At 40.4% G+C, this 19,926-nt stretch overlaps 1 protein-coding gene across 6 annotated transcripts in view; it reads right to left on the reverse strand.

Moving 5' to 3' along the window:
* Positions 1-19,926, reverse strand: part of CENPJ (centromere protein J) — a 59,814-nt gene that overhangs the window by 21,552 nt on the left and 18,336 nt on the right. For all 6 annotated transcript variants that reach the window (XM_060079676.1, XM_060079680.1, XM_060079679.1 and 3 more), the window contains 5 exons: positions 15,584-15,695; positions 14,698-14,800; positions 12,942-14,568; positions 11,062-11,194; positions 7,768-7,933 (listed from right to left, as the gene is read on the reverse strand). In XM_060079676.1, the coding sequence (XP_059935659.1) occupies positions 7,768-7,933; positions 11,062-11,194; positions 12,942-14,568; positions 14,698-14,800; positions 15,584-15,695 (2,141 nt within the window). The remainder of the gene's footprint in view (positions 1-7,767; positions 7,934-11,061; positions 11,195-12,941; positions 14,569-14,697; positions 14,801-15,583; positions 15,696-19,926) is intronic.

A 19,926-nucleotide genomic window follows, 5' to 3' on the forward strand; every position in this document is an offset into this window, starting at 1 on the left:
AGTTTCACTTAATTTCAACTAACTTAAATTTAAGTAGCCACATGCGGCTAATGGCTATAGCAGACTGGACAGAACAGGTTCACAGAGGAGAGGATGCACTTCCTGAGGGAGAGGCACCAGGTTACGAGAGAGTAAAATGTATGTGTCCTTCACATATAATAAAGTCAAACTAGAGCAAGACAGCTTCTCTGCTCTGGTTTGAATCAGTTTGGAAGAAGTAATCATGTCCTGAGCTATTAGAAAGAGGGAAAGGTGGGGGGAATCGATCTTACGGGGGAGTCAAATATATTGGGTGGTCTGAGAAGGTTGTTTTTTTTTTAATCTCATAAGATTTTGATAACATAGCAATGTATCAAGTCAGTACTGCTTTACTCCTAGGAGATTCAGAAACAAGAAAAATGAATGACAAACCCATTGTGCAGATATTTTAGGCTATGGTTTTAAATTCAGTAAAAAAGTTTTCTGATAGCTAAATTTGGTTTTGGCTACTGCTTAAAATATCTGAAGTGTTAACACACACAAAAAAAAACATGCCAAATTTGTATTATTATAGATTATAATACTAATCTATATTATAGACTATTTAAAAGAAATTCAGGGACGTCTTGGTGGTCCAGAGGTTAAGAATCTGCCTTCCGGGTGCAGAAGGGGAGGCAGTGCTTCCAAAGGAGGGCCTCTGGAGCGTGGAGATAAGGCCCTGGGAGCATCGTGAGTAACTCACCAAGACCGAAGGTTTGCACGAGCCTGACTTTTCTGATTGCTGCTTTGGCTCTACTGTTCGTTATGGCGCTCAATGACTGGATGATGCCCACCTGCACTGAAAGACTGGAGACCAAGGTGGTGGAGTAGAAGGACGTGCTCTCACTCCCTCTTGCAAGAACACCAGAATCACAACTAGGTGCTGGACAATCATCGACAGGAAGACACTGGAACTCACCAAAAAAGATACCTCACATCCAAAGACAAAGGAGAAGCCACAATGAGATCGTAGGAGGGGCGCAATCACACTAAAATCAAATCCCATAACTGCTGGGTGGGTGACTCATAGACCGGAGAACACTTATACCACAGAAGTCTACCGACTGGAGTGAAGGTTCTGAGCCCCAAGTCAGGCTTCCCAACCTGGGGGTCCGGCAACGGGAGAGGAATTCCTAGAGAATCAGACTTTGAAGCCTAGTGAGATTTGATTGTGGGACTTCGACAAGACTGGGGGAAACAGAGACTCCACTCTTGGAGGGCACACACAAAGTAGTGTGCACATCGGGACCCAGGGGAAGGAGCAGTGACCCCAGAGGATACTGAACCAGACCTACCTGCTAGTGTTGGAGGGTCTCCTGCAGAGGCGGGGAGGTGGCTGTGTCTCACTATGAGGACTAGGACACTGGTAGCAGAAGTTCTGGGAAGTACTCCTTGGCGTGAACCCTCCCAGAGTCCGCCATTAGCCCCACCAAAGAGCCCCAGTAGGATCCAGTGCTGGGTTCCCTCAGATCAAACAAGCAACAGGGAGGGAACCTAGCCCCACCCATCAGCAGACAAGCGGATTAAAGTTTTACTGAGCTCTGCCCACCAGAGCAACAGCCAGCTCTACCCACCACCAGTCCCTCCCATCAGGAAACCTGCACAAGCCTCTTAGATAGCCTCCTCCACCAGAGGGCAGACAGCAGAAGCAAGAAGAACTACAATCCTGCAGCCTGTGGAACAAAAACCACATTCACAGAAAGACAGACAAGATGAAAAGGCAGAGGGCTATGTACCAGATGAAGGAACAAGATAAAACCCCAGAAAAACAACTAAATGAAGTGGAGATAGACAACCTTCCAGAAAAAGATTTCAGAATGATAGTGAGGATGACCCAGGACCTCGGAAAAAGAATGGAGGCAAAGATCGAGAAGATGCAAGAAATGTTTAACAAAGACCTAGAATTAAAGAAAAAACAAACAGAGATGAACAATACAATAACTGAAATGAAAAATACACCAGAAGGAATCAATAGCAGAATAACTGAGGCAGAAGAACGCATAAGTGACCTGGAAGACAGAATGGTGGAATTCACTGCTGCGGAACAGAATACAGAAAAAAGAATGGGAGAAGCCACAACAGTGAGAAGCCCACGTACCGCAAAAAAAAAAAAAAAAAAAAAAGCTGGTTCTTTGAGAAGACAAAGAAAAATGATAAACCATTAGCCAGACTCATCAAGAAAAAGAGGGAGAGGACTCAAATCAGTAAAATTAGAAATGAAAGAGAAGTTACGACGCCGCAGAAATACAAAGCATCCTAAGAGACTACTACAAGCAACTCTATGTCAACAAAATGGACAACCTGGAAGAAATGGGACAAATTCTTAGAAGGGTATAACCTTCCATGACTGAACCAGGAAGAAACAGAAAATATGAACAGACCAATCCCAAGTAATGAAATTGAAACTGTGATTAAAATTCTTACAACAAACAAAAGTCCAGGACCAGATGGCTTCACAGGCGAATTCTATCCAGCATTTAGAGAAGAGCTAACACCCATCCTTCTCAAACTCTTCCAAAAAATTGCAGAGGAAGGAACACTCCCAAACTCATTCTATGAGGCCACCATCACCCTGACACCAAAACCAGACAAAGATACTACAAAAAAAGAAAATTACAGACCAGTATCACTGATGAATATAGATGCAAAAATCCTCAACAAAATACTAGAAAACAGAATCCAACAATACATTAAAAGGATCATACACCATGATCAAGTGGGATTTATCCCAGGGATGCAAGGATTCCTCAATATATGCAAATCAATCAATGTGATACAACATATTAACAAACTGAAGAATAAAAACCATATGATCATCTCAATAGATGAAGAAAAAGCTTTTGACAAATTTAACACCCATTTATGATAAAAACTCTCCAGAAAGTTGGCACAGAGGGAACCTACCTCAACATAATAAAGGCCATATATGACAAATCGACACCAAACATCATTCTCAATGGTGAAAAACTGAAAACATTTCCTCTAAGATCAGGAACAAGACAAGGATGTCCACTCTCATGGCTATTATTCAACATAGTTTTGGAAGTCCTAGCCTCACCAATCAGAGAAGAAAAAGGAATACAAATTGGAAAAGAAGAAGTAAAACTGTCACTGTTTGCCGATGACATGATACTATACATAGAGAATCCTGAAGATGCCACCAGAAAACTACTAGAGCTAATCAATTAATTTGGTAAAGTCGCAGGTTACAAAATTAATGCACAGAAATCTCCGGCATTTCTATACACTAATGATGAAAAACCTGAAAGAGAAATTAAAGGAAATTCTCCCATTTACCACTGCAACAAAAAGAATAAAATACCTAGGAATAAACCTACCTAGGGAGACAAAAGACCTGTATGCAGAAAACTATAAGACAATGATGAAAGAAATTAAAGATGATACCAACAGATGGAGAGATATACCATGTTCTTGGATTGGAAGAATCAATACTGTGAAAATGACTATGGTACCCAAAGCAATCTACAGATTCAACGCAATCCCTATCAAATTACCAATGGCATTTTTTACGGAACTAGAACAAAAAATCTTAAAATTTGTATGGAGACACAAAAGACCCCAAAGAGCCAAAGCAGTCTTGAGGGGAAAAAATGGAGCGGAAGGAATCAGACTCCCTGTCTTCAGACTATACTACAAAGCTACAGTAATCAAGACAATATGGTACCGGCACAAAAATAGAAACACAGATCAATGGAACAAGATAGAAAGCCCAGAGATAAACCCACGCACCTATGGTCAACTAATCTATGACAAAGGAGGCAAGGATATACAATGGAGAAAAGACAGTCTCTTCAATAAGTGGTGCTGGGAAAACTGGACAGCTACATGTAAAAGAATGAAATTAGAACACTCCTTAACACCATACACAAAAATAAACTCAAAATGGATTCGAGACCTAAATGTAAGACCAGACACTATAAAACTCTTAGAGGAAAACATAGGAAGAACACTCTTTGACATAAATCACAGCAACATCTTTTTTGATCCACCTCCTAGAGTAATGGAAATAAAAACAAAAGTAAACAAATGGGTCCTAATGAAACTTCAAAGCTTTTGCACAGCAAAGGAAACCACAGACAAGACGAAAAGACAACCCTCAGAATGGGAGAAAATATTTGCAGATGAATCAATGGACAAAGGATTAATCTCCAAAATATATAAACAGCTCATGCAGCTCAATATTAAAGAAACAAACAACCCAATCCAAAAATGGGCAGAAGACCTAAATAGACATTTCTCCAAAGAAGACATACAGATGGCCAAGAGGCACATGAAAAGCTACTCAACATCACTAATTATTAGAAAAATGCAAATCAAAACTACAATGAATTATCACCTCTCACCCATTAGAATGGGCATCATCAGAAAATCTACAAACAAATGCTGGAGAGGGTGTGGAGAAAAGGGAACCCTCTTGCACTGTTGGTGGGAATGTAAACTGATACAGCCACTATGGAGAACAGTATGGAGGTTCCTTAAAAAACTAAAAATAGAATTACCATATGATCCAGCAATCCCACTACTGGGCATATACCCAGAGAAAACCACAGTTCAAAAAGACACATGCACCCCAATGTTCACTGCAGCACTATTTATAATAGCCAGGTCATGGAAGCAACCTAAATGCTCATTGACAGAGGAATGGATAAAGAAGTTGTGGTACATATATACAATGGAATATTACTCAGCCATAAAAAGGAACGAAATTGAGTCATTTGTTGAGACATGGATGGATCTAGAGACTGTCATACAGAGTGAAATAAGTCAGAAAGAGAAAAACAAATATCGTATATTAACGCATGTATGTGGAACCTGGAAAAATGGTACAGATCAACCGGTTTGCAGAGCAGAAGTTGAGACACAGATGTAGAGAACAAACGTATGGACACCAAGGGGGGGAAACCACGGGGTGGGTGGGGATGGTGGTGTGCTGAATTGAGCGATTGGGATTGACATGTATACACTGATGTGTATAAAACTGATGACTAACAAGAACCTGTTGTATAAAAAAATAAATAAAATAAAATTCAAAAATTAAAATTAAAAAAAAAATCTGCCTTCCAGGGCTTCCCTGGTGGCACAGTGGTTAAGAATCTGCCTGCCAATGCAGGGGACACAGGTTCAAGCCTTGGTCCAGGGAGATCCCACATGCCGCGGAGCAACTAAGCCCATGCTCCACAACTACTGAGCCCACATGCCACAACTACTGAAGCCCGCACGCCTAGAGCCCGTGCTCTGCAACAAGAGAAGCCACCGCAATGAGAAGCCTGCACACCGCAATGAAGAGTAGCCCCCGCTCGCCACAACTAGAGAAAGCCCACATGCAGCAAAGAAGACCCAATGCAGCCAAAAATAAATAAATAAAATAAATAATTTTTTTTATTTTTAAAATTAAAAAAAAAAAGAATCTGCCTTCCAGTGCAGGGGATGTGGGTTCGATCCCTGGTCGGGGAACTAAGATCCCACATGTTGTGGGGCAACTAAGACCACACGCTCTAGAGCCCACACGCCACAACTAGAGAGAAGCCCACGCACCACAATGTAGACGCTGTGAGCTGCAACAAAGATGTTGCATGTCACAACTAAGACCCAAAGGAAAGGGTTAGGGAGAGAGGGAGAGAGGGAAAGAGAAAAGAAATTCAATTAAATTTAACACGAATTTTAATCTTTTATGTTTCAGGCAAAGAGCAAAAAACACTCTTAAAATTGCTAGTAGAATTTTAAATTGGCATGACAGGGACTTCCCTGGTGGCGCAGTGGTTAAGAAGCCATCTCCCAGTGCAGGGGACACAGGTCGAGCCCTGGTCCGGGGAGATCCCACATGCCACGGAGCAACTAAGCCCGTGAGCCACAACTACTGAGCCCACGTGCTGCAACTACTGAAGCCCGCATGCCTAGAGCCCGTGCTCCACAGCAAGAGAAGCTACCACAATGAGAAGCCCGCTCACTGCAATGAAGAGTAGCCCCCACTTGCCACAACTAGAGAAAGCCCACGTGCAGCAACGAAGACTCAATGCAGCCAAAAAAAAAAAAAATTGTCGTGATATTTATGGAGGGATAATCTGGCCATATCTACTAAGTACACACCCTTTAACCTAGAAATTTCATTTGCAGGACTTTATCCCACAGATATGCTTGCGTACGTAAGCTACAAACAGGTAAGGATGAATTTATTTTGTTCACTACTTCATTCCCAGTACATGCCTGCTATACAGGCTGTACTCAATAACCACATGTTAAATGACTAGCAGAACGATTGAGAGAGGGGAGGTATGTACAGGGCTATTCAGGAGAGCACTTCTTATATACAGAAAAAGAGCAGAAATAACATAAAGGCTTGGTTAGGTAAATTATGGCACTTCCATATAACGCAGCTTTTTTAATGCATTTATTTTCAATGGTAAAATAAAGGAGAATGCTCTTTACGTTAAGACGTAAAATGATTTTAGTATACTACCATTAATTCGTTTTTTGTTTTTTTTAATTGGGAATATACATATGTATTTGCTTAGAATTTCTCTGAAAAGATACAAAAGATTGGTAACACCGGACGCCTCAAAAGAGAGGTAAATCAGGTGCCAGGGCAAGGGTGAGAGGGAGAGGTTTCACAGCACATCTTTTTGTACCTTTTGAATAGGAATATATTACCTTTTGAAATAAAAACTTTGATAGATTGTTAAAGTCTAACGTATTAGATATAATAAACCAAGCATGAACCAAAATATAATGGCACGTTTCCGCCTACAGAAATAAATAGAATTAAAGACCTTAACAGACACGGCATGTGGTAACTTAAGCTACAGGTGTGTACTAAGACTAACCAAGGGTGGTGCACTATGTATGAAAGGAAGGAAGCAAAGGACGGGCCTCAAAAAGACTCGTGTTGAAAATATGAAAGTGGATGAGTTTGTATTTTATGCTATAAATAACAGAAAGCCATTTAAAATTTTTCTTTTGGTAAACTGAAGTTTTACTTTTGATGAAATTCAATATATCCACTTTTTCTTTTATACTTAGTTCTTTGTGTCTTCTTTTGGAAACCTCTGCAGATGCCACTGTCGCAAATATATTCACCTAGTTTTTCCTAGGTTTATAGTTTTAGCTAGAAATGCACTAGTCCTTTTTAACTACTACTTTCCTCTGATCATGTCCATTTCTAACTTTGAAATGACTAGGACTGACGATTTGGCTTATCAGTTTACAAGTTTTAGAGTTAAACATCTAGTTAGTATACAAGCCTTAAATTATTATAAATGAACAGAACTAACAATGTGTGGTGGGTCAAACAAATTAACACATTCCACTGGTGAATCTCCAACTCCTGGCTTGTTAATACATCCATGTCATTATCAGAGTATTTTCTGGGGAAGCCTTCAGTAAGAAAAGAACTGATGTATTTTACTCTTTAAAAGTGAAGACTACAGGACTTCCCTGGCGGTCCAGTGGTTAAGACTCCGTGCTTCCAATGCAGGGGGCACGGGTCCAATCCCTGGTCGGGGAACTAAGATCCTACATGCCGCGTGGCATGGCCAAAAAAAATTGAAAAAAAAAAAAAAGAAAGTCAAGACTACAAAAGATGTTCCTGATGTCTCAGATTATTTGTTGAGTCAATGGATGATTAATAAACTGATACCCAATTTCTCTTTGACACATCAAATAATTCTAAGATTCTTACCAGACTGTCATCTTTACTAACTGATATGAGTATAATGTAAAGAACTGACATACTTGTATTTCTTCACGTTCTTTTTTATCCGGAAAAGTTCTCGCAACTGTAGAATACTTTTCAAAAACTTTGCGTTCCTTTTGTAATTTCCTCATTTCCTCCTTTTTAAACTCCTCTATTCGAGCCAATTCTTTTGCTTTCTGTTGTTCAAAGTCAGCAATTTCTTTCCTAAAACAACCAAACCATGTTATAATCTAAGGAGACCACCTCAATACAGTAATCCACACGCGGTACCAAAATGGAAGACCAGTGACAACCTGGAATTGAGGAGCTGCTAGTTTTGGTGAATCCATCTTCAACCCACAGTAGTGAAATAACAGTCAACTAACCCAGTAAAGCACTACTCAACAAGCATTCACTGCATACCTACTATGATTCAAGTACTACACTACGTACTGGAGAAACCACAGTGAAAAAAATAAACATCCTTACTCCTATAAAGCCTCTTACATTCTAGTGGGAGCGACAGATGACAATAAATAAAATTAACAAGTAAAATATATGGAACACTGGAAATATTAAGAAAAATAAACCAAGGAATGAGGTTAGGAAATATGGAGGTTAGGAGCCTGAAATTATGGACGAAGTCATCTTGCTGAGGCAGTATTTGAGGTAAAACCTGAGGGACATGAGAGAACAGCCATTGAGGTATCTGGACAAAACAGTTCAGGCAGAGGGAACACCACATGCAAAAGCCCTAAGATAGGAACATGCCTGATGTGTTCAAAGAACAGGCAGGAGGCCAGTGTAGCTAAAGAGACAGAACAGTAGGAGAAAACGTCAGAAAAAGCGGGGGGCCGGGCAGGAGGCGGGGTGATTAATTAGGGTCTGTGGACCACTGTGAAGACCCTGGTATTTAGCTTAGGAGCACGCGGGTCAGAGAACGGTCAGGACCCAGCCTCCTTCTGGTTGCTGTGTGAAGAGCACAGGGAGAGTGACGACACCAAGACTGTGGAACAAGAGGTCCCTGGCTCACATCCTTCCACACGAATGCCATCCACAGACAGAAGTGCTTTTGTGGGAGCTCTGGGATTCAGGCAGGAAATGAGAAACGCTGGTGAAGCCTAAGATCAAGGACAGCCACTCAGAGAAGGCAGGCCCATGCCCCAGTGCCAGGCTTACCAAATGTGGTCCTGATGCACTAAAAACAGCCCCACTGCCAAGGGACCCAGGAGGAGCCGTGCCCGTTCATGCCCCTGGAGAGAGACCCGCAGACCTTGGCCCTGCCTACAGATCCTGGTACAGCCCTGTGACCCAGCTCCAGCCCTGCTCTATGTGGTACGGATCAGTCCTGCCCACCCAGGAGCCTGGTAGGAAGCTGCTCAGAAACCTGGCAGGAGCCCCACCCATCCTCACTCCTGGAAACACACCTCCTGTCTACAGACTCAACAGTGGACCAGGAGGCAGCCCCATGACCTAGCTCCAGCCCTGCCTGACTGTGGTCCAGGAAGTAGTCCTGTCCTACTGGGGATGCAGCAGGAACCACAGCTGGCTGCAACCCTGGTAACAGGCCTACCAACTGTGGACCCAGCTACAACCCCACTTGACTGTGATCCTGGAAGTAGACCCACCAGTCCAGGGATCCAGCAGAAGAAGGTCTTTACCTGCCAAAAACAGTCTGTAAAGACAGGAACAGGTGTTTGTTCTTTCAAATGCAAAGACATCAACACAAGTCCACATAGATCACCAAGAATCATGCAAACGTGACACCACCAAAGGAAACTAATAAAGCTCCAGTAACTAATCCCAAAGAAATCGAGATCTACAAATTACCTGACAAAGAATACAAAATAATTGTTTTAAGGAAGCTCAGCAAGCTACAAGAAAACACAGATAAACAACTCAATGAAACTAGGGAAACAATACGTGAAACAAGACAAGAAGTTCAACAAAGAGCTAGAAATCATAAAAAAAGAACCAAAAAGAAATTCTAGAGCTGAAGAATACAAGGAATGAAGTGATAAATGCAACAGAGAACTTCAACAGCAGACTCAAGCAGAAGAGAGAATCTGTGACTGCGAAGACTGGTGATTCAAAGTTATTCAGTCAGAGGGGGAAAAAAGGGAAAAGAATGAAAAGGAGTGAAGAAAGCCTGCAGGATTTATGGGACACTACTGTATGAACCATATACGCATTATGGAAGGAAAAAAAATCAACAAACCTTTAGCTAGACTAAGAAAAAAAGAGAGAAGACTCAAATAAATAAAGTCATAAATGAAAGGCAAGGCATTATAACAGATGCCTCAGAAATAAAAAGGACAATATATGAATAATTATATTCGAAACCACTGGATAACTTAGAATGGTTAAATTCCTAGAAACATACAACCTACCAAAATTGAATCCAGAAGAAACAGAAAGCCTGAACTGACCAATAACAAATAAGGAGACTGAATCAGTAATCAAAAACCTCCCAAAAAACAGAAGTCCAGGACCAGATGGCTTCACAGGTAAATTCCACCAAACAGTCAAAGAAAAAATTAATACAATTCTTTTTTAAACTCTTCCAAGAAAAGGAATACTTCCAAACTCATTCTGTGAGGCTAGTTATCACTCTGATACCACAGGCAGACAAAGATACAAGAAAGGAAAACTACAGGCTAATGTCCGTGATGAATACAGTCTATAAATCCTCAAAAAAATACTAGCAAACCAAATTCAACGGCACAGTAAAAGCATTAAATACCATGACCAAGTGGGATTCATCCCCAGGATGCAAAGTTGGTTCAACACATGCAAATCAACTAACATGATGTAAACTGGTGCAGCCACTGTGCGGAACAGTATGGTGGTTTCCTCAGCATTATTCACAATAACCCAAACATAGAAACAACCCACATGTCCAGCTGTGAGCCAAGGAAGGCTAAGGATCGCCAGAAACCAACAGAAGATACGAGAGAAAGCATGCCTCTGCTGACACCTTGACTTCAGGCTTCTAGCCCCCAGAACCATGAGAAAATAAATTTCTGTTGTTTCAAGCCATCCAGTTTGTGTGTATTTTGTTACAGCAGCCCTAGGAAACGAATACACTGGTCAAGGTGGCCCTTGAATTCAGAGCTCCACACTGCTTTTCAAGTTTCAATTTATGACCTCATTACGACGACAATTCTCCTTTTAAGACATCTTTGACCACAGTGGGTCATTTTATTTAAAAATTCTTATGTGGTATTTATTTCACTTCCTTCTCTCACTTATATTGTTGGATTAATAAGCATTGTTTCAAATAGTTCAGATATAATCTTAAAAATAAAGCTGAATCACTATACATTTTCTCCCACTTACAGATGCAAACTTACCTGAGTTTTTCCAAGGCACTTTCTCGTTCAATGCGAAGTTTAGCTAAAGATGTGTTCTCAGCTTTAAATTTTTCTATTTCTGTTTCCAATTCAATAACTTTCTCTCTCAAAACTTGAGACCGAGCATTGTCACCTATAAGATAAGCCACAAATATTGAACTTCACAAAAAGCTTTCAACAGCAAAACACTAGCTAGCTATTACACTAGGAGCCAAAAATATGGTAAACACCTGTACTATTAAAATGCATTAGAAACAATGCTTCTAAAAACAAAGAAAAAAATTATTATAGTCTAACTTTCCAGATGGAACAGCCTAAATTTAATAAAGAATCAAATCATTCTACCTCAAGAGTATCAATCTGATGACAAATGAACATTATGTATTAAAAAAATCAAATAAATTTTAAACCAATATACATAAATAGCTTAAAAACATGAATAAGTATTTGGAAGAGACTTAAAGCTCTAATGAACACCAAAATCAAAGTTTAACCCCCACTAATCAAAGAAATACAAATTAAGATCTTTTTCTGTATCAAATTTGCTACTTAAGAAAATGGCCAATGCTTTCGTCCTTCAACTACCCTTCTGGAAAATAACCCTGATTTGTAACACAAGGCTAAAATACACATTACCTACCCTTAGACCCACTTCTAAAAATCTAGTTAAAGAACGAACTTATAAAATCATACAAATCGTTTTGCACAAAAATATGCATTGAAGTGTTATTTCTAATAGTGAAAAATAATTTGTATACAACATTAAAGAAATTACTAAAAAAAATTATGCTACATTCATATAATGCTCTGCAACCATTTTTAAAGTATACAAAGAGCTTTAATGATGTGGCCAAAGCATATTATACGCCTGGTCAAAAAGCATGAGGCGAGTTATAATATATGTCTCTACCATATGAAAAATACACAGGAAAAATGAATGGAAATAAATATCCCAAAATGATATCACAGTTACCTTAGGATAGGTTAGCTATAAACATTTTTGCTTCTACACTTTTTAACTACCAAACTTCCTGCAAAAAATACTATTTTTAAAATCGGAGTATTTTTTAAAATTAGCTTAAGTTATAATTTCTATTTTAAAGCACCTATGCTTTGCTAGACACTCAGAGTTTATAATATAACATGACATAAAGGAAAACTGTTTTCAATATAAGTTAAAAAAATCCATCACATAAACTAAATACTATATAGCCACTAAATGGAATGAGACAGATGTGTATTAGAACAATCTTCAAAATGTATTATAAGCAAGGTGCAGAACAGTATATAAAAAACATGTTTTCATTGGTGCAGAAAGGAGGATTATATCCACATTCACACATATGCTTTCATATGCATGGAATCTTTGCAGAATACACAAATGAAATGGGAAAGCTGATGTCTCTAAGAGCCCATGTCTGGGGAAGAATAGAAACTTGAATTTTACTGTATTTTTCCTCATCATATTTGGCAAGAGAATGCACGAGGTAGTAAAAAAAAAAAAAAAAAACTAATTAAAAAAAATACACAGTAGCACAAACCACAAATTGGGTATTCCCTGGTTATAAAAGAAACTTAAATGTTATCTCACCTTATAATAATTAATTTTAAAGCCTTGGCAATAAGACACAGGCTAAAATTTGAAAAATCTGAAATCACAATTCTTCCAAATCTCATACTAGTGACTATTACATTATTTAGACTCACAAAACAAATCAAATTTTAACAAATTACCTACTTAACTTTAACAAATCACCTACTAGATTTCCACTGAGCAACTAGAAAGGTTGGGATTTTAATAAGCATTCTGACAACATACTGATAAAATAAATATTAAACGTGTAACATTCCATTACATATTTTACAATGCTCTGACTTACCAGGTGGTTGGTCTTGATTTATGTTTAACTTGGGTTCATTTCCCAAGCGTGAATCTGATTTTGATTTTGGTTTCAAAGAAGGGAAGAATTTCATCATCAGATCCGAGGTAGGAGGACTTGTGCTCCTACTGGATTTATTCAAGTCTTCTCCCTTCTTGACTGGTGCAACCTTCCTTTTTATTGTTTTGTCCAGTACACATATTTCACTCTTATTAGGGTAGGTTGTCTGGGGAGTCCCATAAATGGCTTCATTCCCAAGAATAACATCATGTTTAAATGAATCATCTTCAAAGTCAGTCCAAGTTCTTTCATCATCAAAGTCAATTTTACTCACAGATGGGTGTCTGCTTGAGGAATCAGAAGCTTTATTTTTCAAGCTTGCTATTATGATAGACTCGTCACTACTGTAATCTTTATCAGACAAATCTAAATCAACATCTCTCCTCTTATCTTCTTCTTGAGTCCTGGTGTCCCTTAAAGGTCCCCTCCCATCACAGACTTGTGGACTATCTTCTCTGCTGCTGAAGCCCCTTTCCTTATCCTCAGATGATGGTTTTATGGTGACATCAAGTTGTTCCTCAGAATCAGTGCTATCATCACTGTCTGTACCACCTTCGTCATCGCTTGCATTCCACCTAGTTGGACTTTCCCAAGTGCTCATCTGGAACACTTTCCGACTGACTTTACAGGACTGTTCCTGCGATGCATCAGGTGAGGACACTGTATCAGGTTGTTTGGGTGCAACCTCACACTCACGCTTACTTTCACATGTGGTACGGTCTGGATCCTCATTTTGGTTACACTCACTAACGGGATCCGGTGTTGCTGTCTTCTCTGGCTGCACAGCTTTGACGGGGGTAGAAGACAGCCGGTGACCTCTGCAGACCTGTTGGTCCCTCTCTAAGATCTTCAGTACAAATGAGGAATTACTAGAAAATGATATTTCATCAGCAGCTTGTTCTAAAAACAAAAATTCATCTAATTCCAAATTTTCCTTTTCCTTTTCTCGTTCCCAATTCTCTAACTTTTTCTGAAGAGAAATGTCAAGAGAAGATTCTGACTCTTTCGAAGTCTCACTTACTGGGCTCTTAGAAGCCACACAGCTGGCCAGCCCTGTCAAAAGGGAAAGTCTGTCTTTACCTTGTGTCTTATTCCTGATTTTGCAACCAACGTCACAAGGTTTTGTACACTCGGGTACATTTTCTTTATTATTAGATTCTACCTTTTTTTCTAAATTGATCTGACCTCTAAATTGCCCGTCACATTTCTTCCCTGCCAGTATCTTCAATCCTGCTGGAGAAAGACTTTTCCTACTGTTACCCTTAAGCACTTTCGGCTTCTGACTGAGTGTGACACAACCACTCTTTGTTCTGGCTTTACTGTTCTTTTTGACAGGAAGGTTCTCTGTACACAGTTCTTTATTTGTAAGAGCAGTTTTCCGCTGGAATTGTTGTTTATCTAATTTAAACACAGGTTTGTCCTCTGAACTGCTGTGAGTAGTGACTAGTTTATTTTCTCTCCCCTTCTGAAACTTAGATTTAGCATTAGTAAACCTAGCTAAACCTTCCCCTCGTTTTAAGAATGGTTGTTTTGGTTTTGCTTTGATTAGCAAGGATCCTTCTGCTTCCTAAAATAAAAGAACAATATTTGAATTAATTCTGGTATATCCAAGTAATCTCAAAGTTATTTTTAAAGCAAATTATAAACAAATCTCTAAAGCCTTAGATAATTTAATCAAAATAGTGGAAATGCTAACCCTTAGCTGTTTTTGTTTCAGTTCTTGTTCTTCCAACCGAATTTGTTCTTCTAAGTAGTCTTCAAAGGTTTGTTTCCTTTCTCTAATAGCAGCTTTAATAGGCCTAATCATAAAAGTAAAGTTATTTAACATTCAAATCATGTGGTGAATACTTTACACTTAGTGTGCCTGATACAGACACCTCTGACTGAGAACTAACCTTTTTCAAAGTCACAGATCCCCTCTGAGAATCTATTAAAAGCTACAATCCCACTCCATCTCCCAAAATATAGAAATACACATCACTCTACACGTGATTTGAAAAACCCCTCTGAAGTCCACCTACTGACCTTAGATTAACTTTTGAAGTAACATATTCACTACATAAATAAAATATATTTCAAAAATAATTCATTAAATACATACTCTAAGATCCTTAATAATATAAACAAAACAATCAAAAGTCATTTGCCATTCCATAATCTATATTAAAATACTTAAGAAAATAATAAACAACCTCACAGTTGGTATTATCTCTGACATAAAATTTTTAAATTCTGTAACCATACTCACTCAATTATTATTTATAAGTGATACCATGTGTGAGACTCCAATATATGATTTTTTTCTCTTCTCCAAAACAGGATTTATTTATGTGAGAGAAGATTAGTTTTATCCAGATATTTCCCTTAGGTGAAAAAACTTTGCTCAATTTTTCCAGTACGATGTCAAACTGATGTATCTCCCCAACCTGCTTCTGTTGCTGACAACATGGAATAAGTTGGATCTTCAACTCTTTATTTAAAAGCATACCCAGGCAAACACAAGAAAACTATAGATCTTTCAAACAAAGAAAGTACCAATAATAATGACTATTATATTAAATTCCTTCCAACATGGATGATACCTTTCTTCAATATTAACCACTTCCGAGGAATCACCAATTTTTTTTAAGTTCGTATTGTTCTCTTCCTGAATCTGTTCCGTCATTTCCTCCGAACATGGTAAAATACCTTCTCCTAGGATAAAAATTAGGAACAATTTAGTTCAAAAAAAAGCAGATTAAAGTCTTAAAACTTGAGAAGTTTACAAGTTACTGTACTAAAAAAATATTTAGTTAAACTTAATGTATACCAAAGATTTTAGAACTCTCAAGGATTTCTTTAATATGATAAAGAAAAACTACAAAACGCTAATGAAAACACAACATTCTGCTCTCCCTTCCAGTTGACCTCTCAAAAACCCGTGCCATAGTACTGGCTTCTGTGGCCTGACAGTGAGCCCTTTGTTTGGTCACACTGTTACCTAACTGATTAAATTTTGAAGCGAGTCCTTTGCTAGGACTGGACTTTATTCAAAGTATCTGGTGTTGAGTTCTCAATTCAGATGAACTTCGCTGGCGAGCTACTGAGGACTGAGACCCCCAAAATAATCCGGAAGCCATTCTGTTAAGTTGACAAGTGAAAGTCTGCAGACAGGAAAACCTCTCCTTTTATACACTGAGAATTCCCACTGCAGTGAATGGAAGGTCTGTGTGTGTAAAGAGCACGTGAGCAGCGGGGATTCAGCCCCAGAGAAAGGAGGTGTCGAGTTGCCTTGGTAAAGAATTTATACACCACACGGTCACAGTTCCTTGACAGGGCAGCAACAGGACACTAACAGCTGCAATGACGAAGTACTTTGAAGCACAGGGCACTGTTTTAGAGGTAATTCTACAAAATAAAACTTTACTTGGGGACCTTCAAGATGGCGGAGAAGACGTGGAGATCACCTCCCCACAAATACATCAGAAATACATCTACATGTGGAACACCTCCTACAGAACACCTACTGAGATCTGGTAGAAGACCTCAGACTTCCCAAAAGGCAAGAAACTTCCCACGTACCTGGGTAGGGCAAAAGAAAACAGGATAAACAAAGACAAAAGGATAGGGCCGGGACCTGCACCAGTGGGAGGGAGCCGTGAAGGAGAAACGGTTTCCACACACTAGGAGCCCCTTCGCGGGCGGAGACTGCGGGTGGCGGAGGGGGAAAGCTTCGGAGCCGCGGAGGAGACCGCAGCCACAGGGGTACGGAGGGCAAAGCAGAGAGATTCCCGCACAGAGGACCGGTGCCGACCGCCACCCACCAGCCCGAGAGGCTTGTCTCCTCACCGACCGGGGCGGGCGGGCTGGGAGCTGAGGCTCGGGCTTCAGTCAGAGCGCACTGGCGGCGTGAACACAGCCTGAAGGGAGTTAGTGCGCCACGGCCGGCCGGGAGGGAGTCCGGGGAAAAGTCTGGAGCTGCCGAAGAGGCAAGAGACTTTTCCTTCCCTCTTTGTTTCCTGGTGCGTGAGGAGAGGGGATTCAGAGCGCTGCTGAAAGGAGCTCCAGAGACGGGCGCGAGGCGCGCCTGAAAGGGCGGACCCCAGAGACGGGCGTGGGACGCTGGGGCTGCTGCTGCCGCCACCAAGAAGCCCCTGTGCGAGCGCAGGTCACTCTCCACACCTCCCCTCCCGGGAGCCTGGGCTGCCCGCCACCGCCACGGTCCCGGGCTCCACAGACAACATCCCCGGGAGAACGCACGGGCGCCCCTCGTGCTCCGCCGACGCACGCTCGCCCCGCCTCCGTGCCCCTCCCTCCCCCGCGGCCTGAGGGAGCCAGAGCGCCCGAATCAGCGGCTCCTTTAACCCCGTCCTGTCCGAGTGAAGAACAGACGTCCTCCGGCGACCTACACGCAGAGGCGGGGCCGAGTCCAAAGCTGAGCCCCGGGAGCTGTGCGAACAAAGAAGACAAAGGGGAATCTCTCCCAGCAGCCTCAGAAGCAGCGGATTAAAGCTCCGCAATCAACTTGATGTACCCTGCATCTGTGGAATACCTGAATAGACAACGAATCATCCCAAATTGAGGAGGTGGACTTTGGGAGCAACTTGGGATTTGCTTTCTGCATCTGTTTCTAGTTTTATGCTTATTTTAGTTTAATATTTAGAGCTTATTAGCATTGGTAGATTTGTTTATTGATTTGGTTGCTCTCTTCCATGTTTTTTTTCCTTTTTCTCTTTTTGTGAGTGCATATGTGTATGCTTCTTTGTGTGATTTTGTCTGTATAGCTTTGCTTTTACCATTTGTCCTAGGGTTCTGTCTGTTTTTTGTTGGTTTTTTTTTTTTTAGTATAGTTTTTAGCGCTTGTTATCATTGCTGGATTTGCTTTTTGGTTTGGTTGCTCTCGTCTTTCTTTTTCTATTACTTTTTAAAATTTTTTTTAAATAATATTTTTTATTTTAATAACTTTCTTTTTTTTTTTTTTTTTTTTTTCTTTTTTTTGCGGTATGCGGGCCTCTCACTGTTGTGGCCTCTCCCGTTGCGGAGCACAGGCTCCGGATGCGCAGGCCCAGCGGCCATGGCTCACGGGCCCAGCCGCTCCGCGGCATATGGGATCCTCCCAGACCGGGGCACGAACCCGTATCCCCTGCATCGGCAGGCGGACTCTTAACCACTGCACCACCAGGGAGGCCCAACTTTCTTTTATTTTTTTCTTTTTTTTTTTGATCCACCAGAGACCTCCTGGCCCCACATAATATCAAACAGCGAAAGCTCTCCCAGAGATCTCCATCTCAATGATAAGACCCAGCTCCACTCAACAAGCAGCAATCTACAGTGCTGGACACCCTATGCCAAACAACTAGCAAGACAGGAACACAACCCCACCGGTTAGCAGAGAGGCTGCCTAAAATCATAATAAGTTCAGAGGCACCCCAAAACACACCACCAGACACGGTCCTGCCCACCAAAAGGACAAGATCCAGCCTCATCCACCAGAACACAGGCACCAGTCCCCTCCACCAGGAAGTCTACACAACCCACTGAACCAACCTTACCCACTGGGGGGAGATATCAAAAATGACAGGAACTACGAACCTGCAACCTGCAAAAAGGAGACGCCAAACAAAGTAAGTTAAGCAAAATGAGAAGACAGAGACATACACAGCAAATAAAGGAACAAAGTAAAAACCCACCAGACCAAAAAAAATGAAGAGGAAATAGGCAGGCAACCTAAAAAAGAATTCACAGTAATGATAGTAAAGATGATTCAAAATCTTGGAAATAGAATGGAGACAATACAAGAAACATTTAACAAGGACCTAGAAGAACTAAAGAGCAAAAGAACAATGATGAACAACACAATAAATGAAATTATAAATTCTGTAGACGGAATCAATAGCAGAATAACTGAGGCAGAAGAACGGATAAGTGACCAGGAAGAAAAAATAGTGGAAATAACTACCACAGAGCAGAACAAAGAAAAGAGTGAAAAGAATTGAGGACAGTCTCAGAGACCTCTGGGACAAAACTAAATGCATCAACATTTGAAATAGAGGCCTCCCAGAAGAAGAAGAGAAAAAAAAGGGACTGAGAAAATATCTGAAGAGACTATAGCTGAAAACTGCCCTAATATGGGAAGGAAATAGTCAATCAAGTCCAGGAAGCACAGAGAGTCCCATACAGGAGAAACACACGAAGACACGTATTAATCAACCTATCAAAAATTAAATACAAAGAAAAAATATTAAAAGCAACAAGGGAAAAGCAACAAATAACATACAAGGGAATCCCCATAAGGTTAACAGCTGATCTCTCAGTAGAAACTCTGCAAGCCAGAAGAGAGTGGCAGGACATATTTAAAGTGATGAAAGGGAAAAACCTACAACCAACATTACTCTACCCAGCAATTATCTCATTCAGATTTGATGGAGAAATTAAAACCTTTACAGACAAACAAAAGCTAAGAGAACTCAGCACCACCAAACCAGCTTTACAACAAATGCTAAAGGAACTTCTCTAGGCAGGAAACACAACAGAAGGAAAAAACCTACAATAACAAACCCAAAACAATTAAGAAAATGGTAATAGGAACATACATATCGATAAGCACCTTAAATGTAAATGGTTTAATGCTCCAACCAAAAGACATAGACCGGCTGAATGGATACAAAAACAAGACCCATATATATACTGTCTACAAGAGACCCACTTCAGACCTAGGGACACATACAGACTGAGAGTGAGGGGATGGAAACAAATATTCCATGCAAACGGAAATCGAAAGAAAGCTGGAGTAGCAATACTCATATCAGACAAAATAGACTTTAAAATAAAGACTATTACAAGAAACAAAGAAGGACACTACATAATGATCAAGGGATCAATCCAAGAAGAAGATATAACAATTGTAAATATTTATGCACCCAACATAGCACCTCAATACATAAGG

This window comes from Mesoplodon densirostris, chromosome 17 (assembly GCF_025265405.1).
Source record: "Mesoplodon densirostris isolate mMesDen1 chromosome 17, mMesDen1 primary haplotype, whole genome shotgun sequence".
NCBI classification, from domain to species: Eukaryota; Metazoa; Chordata; class Mammalia; order Artiodactyla; family Ziphiidae; genus Mesoplodon; species Mesoplodon densirostris.